The sequence below is a fragment of the Aedes albopictus genome, chromosome 1 (genome assembly GCF_035046485.1).
Source record: "Aedes albopictus strain Foshan chromosome 1, AalbF5, whole genome shotgun sequence".
In the NCBI taxonomy this organism is placed as follows: Eukaryota; Metazoa; Arthropoda; class Insecta; order Diptera; family Culicidae; genus Aedes; species Aedes albopictus.
In genome coordinates, this window is record NC_085136.1 from 311,866,820 (window position 1) to 311,870,127 (window position 3,308).

The 3,308-nt window shown below is 46.7% G+C and overlaps 1 protein-coding gene across 1 annotated transcript; it reads left to right on the forward strand.

The window, feature by feature from the left end:
* The first annotated feature begins 494 nt into the window (after positions 1–494).
* On the forward strand, positions 495–1,784 carry LOC134292122 (uncharacterized). The gene has a single exon (XM_062860885.1). The coding sequence runs from the start codon at positions 495–497 to the stop codon at positions 1,782–1,784; it is 1,290 nt and encodes a 429-aa protein (XP_062716869.1).
* Positions 1,785–3,308: the final 1,524 nt, after the last annotated feature.

The following is a 3,308-nucleotide window of genomic DNA, read 5'->3' on the forward strand; positions in this document are numbered from 1 at the left end:
CCATAGATGTGGCTGTAATGGTGACCAAGAAGCACCACGGTGAAAGTTGACGGGCGATATGAAACTGGACTGTTGTGGAAGTCGGACAACATACAATTGCCAGATAGTCTTCCGATGGCTATGTCCAGAATGCGAAGTTTGGAGATGAAATTGGCGAAAAACCCTGAGTTGCGCTCGAACGTACATAACCAAATCAATGAGTACATCCGCAAAGGGTATGCTCATAAGGCCACAGAAGAAGAGCTTGCTGCAATGAATAAACATCAAGTTTGAATGGTGTCTCACTCAATTCCCAACTCCTGAAAGGCCCGGACCAACTCGTTACGCTTCCCTCGATTATCTGTAAGTTTCGAGAACGCAGCATTGGATTCGGAGGGGATGTGCGAGAAATGTTTCATCAATGAAATGTTTCAGCAACCCCCTCCCCCGACGTGTACGTGATGGACTTTGCGACGTTTGGGGCAACGTGCTCCCCTTGCTCTGCGATGTACGTAATGAGGTTGAACGCGGATACCTGCAAGGAAGAATTTCCGGAAGCTAGTGCGGCCATAAAAGAAAAGACCTATAAGGATGACTACTATGATAGCCTCGACACACCACAGGAAGCAGGGATACGAGCTGTACAAGTGAGGGAAATTCATGCACGTGCTGGCTTTGAAATGAGGAATTGGGTTAGCAATATCCCCAAAGTCCCCGGAATGTTGGGAGAGGAAGGCGCGAAGAAATCATTGCAAAACGCCACGGATAAGCAGATGTCAGAAAGAGTGCTTGGCATGACCTGGGAGCCAACAGAAGACGTGTTGTTGTTTTCTATTGATTTGCACGAGAGCTTGATAGATTACATACAAGGCAACCGACGTCCGACGAAAAGAGCAACTTTGCGGTGCATAATGAGCTTTTTCGATCCTCTTGGGCTCCTGTCGCCCTATCTGATCCATGGCAAGATTATCATGCAGGATCTGTGGCGTGCTGGTACGGATTGGGATGAAGAGATAGGAGACGATTTGTTTTCTAAATGGTGTGAATGGACCAAACTTCTTTCCAAATTGAACTGCGTGAAGGTACCCCGATGCTATTTTGGGCATGTACGGCCCGAAGACCTGTCGGATTTGCAATTGCATGTCTTCACAGACGCCAGTGAGCAGGCCTACGAATGTGCGGCGTATTTGCGATCCGTTGCAGAAGGAAAAATGCGATGCACTTTAGTGATGGCCAGGAGCAAGGTAGCTTCGCTCAAGGCCATGTCGATCCCTCGAATGGAACTACAACCGGCGGTTCTTGGATCGAGGCTTATGGATAGTGTTTGTACTAATCACTCGTTGAAGATAACAAAGCGCAATTTGTGGACAGACAGCAGCACAGTGCTAAGTTGGATTCGCTCTGACCATCGTAAGTTCAAAACATACGTCGCACACCGTATTGGAAAGATTCTTTCCCTTACTCAACCGGGACAATGGAATTGGATTGCGTCGCAGAAAAACATCGCGGATTGCTTGACAAAATGGTGCAAGGAGACGGAGCCTACGTCCGATGGAAGATGGTTCGGTGGTCCGGACTTTCTTTATATCCCCGAAGAATGTAGGCCGACGAAGGATACTGGACTTTCAAGAGCAGAAGAAGAATTAAGGCCTCGTTTCGTCCTGCATCACACCACCTGCGCCATGCCAGGCGGTATAATCGATGTGACCCGCTTTTCCAAGTGGGAGACTTTGCTCCGAACGGTAGCGCTGGTCGCTAGCGATTTATCTCCAACTGCAAACTACGACTCAAGGGGCTACCAATAGAAGCTGTAATCGTGACTGAAAAGGTGCTGAAGTCTGCGACCTGGTCTGTTCCCGCACTCCAGACACCTTTGCGGCAGATGGAATTTTTGGAAGCAGAAAACCTGTTGTTTCGAATCGCACAATCGGATAGCTATCCTGACGAATCAGAAATACTGTTACAGAATCGAGACAAGGCAAGTGACAAATGGCTGAATTTGAAAAAAATCGAGCGTTCTGTTCAAGAAGTCGCCATTTGCGGACGAGTATGGTGTTCTGAGGGTTGAAGGAAGAACCGCGCATGCCATGTACGCTGACCTCGATGCTCGCTTCCCAATTATCATGCCAAGAAATCATCATCTAACCTTGTTACTGTTAAACCACTATCATCGCCGATATGGTCACGCGAATAGTGAAACTGTGGTGAATCAGGTGCGGCAGCGGTTCGAGATTTCTAATCTGCGTACTACGATCGATAAAGCAGTTAAAGGATGTCAGTGGTGCAAAATTAAGAAGTGCAAGCCGCAACCACCTAGAATGGCGCCCCTACCGGAACAAAGTTTGACACCGTACATCCGTCCGTTTAGCTACGTGGGACTGGACTATCTAGGGCCACTAGAGGTAGTTGTAGGAAGACGCAGGGAAAAGCGTTAGGGTAAAAGGGTATAATGCACCCCACCGGGGCAAAACGCCCCCTTCATTTGCTAGTGATTCAAGCGCTATTCGCATGCGTGATCGATTTGGAATCCTAAATATTGAAGAATAATTGCCATCAAGCGGGTCCATTAGTTGATTGGTACAGAAAAGCAATGAAAATATCAGAAAGTCTGAAATCGAGGCTTTTGGGGTAATATTTTGCCTCTTGTAAGCTGACTTCATTGCAAACGTAGCTAGTTCTGTCCACTTGTGTTATTTTACAACTTTCATGCAGTTAAACACTTGTTAAAAGACTCTCATAGGATAAGCATGTGGTGGAACTATTCCCTGGGACAGTTTATCACGAGACTGGACGTTTTTCTTTTGATGGGGCGTATTGCCCCGTTTGTTTTGAAAAGGCAAATTTTGGAACGTTTTCGAAAAACGTTTCAAAGCTTCAAAGCAAAATCCGCATGCACCACTTCACTGACTTTAGGAACAACGATTTGCATTGGACAATAGATGGGATAAGGCGCCAGTTACCTGTTTACCCTATGTGGCGGTCTCTACGTGTCTCGTGGTCCGCGCAGTCCACCTCGAGGTAGCATATGACCTGTCTACACCGTCCTGCATAACGGCAATTCGGCGGTTTGTTCGAAGAAGAGGTTCCCCAGTAGAATTTTTTTCTGATAATGGGACCAATTTTGTCGGCGCCAGTCGGATATTAGCGGAGCAAATAAGAAGAATCAATCCGAACAGGCTACTTAACTAGCCGAATGGACTACCTGCTTGACACGCAGCCACAGTTGATCAGCAGGAGTAAATCCATTTAATTTTGTATGGCGAAAAGCATCTAAACTTGAATTACTTGAAAGAGAAAGCTCTTCCTACAAAAATATTTGGTAGGCATAA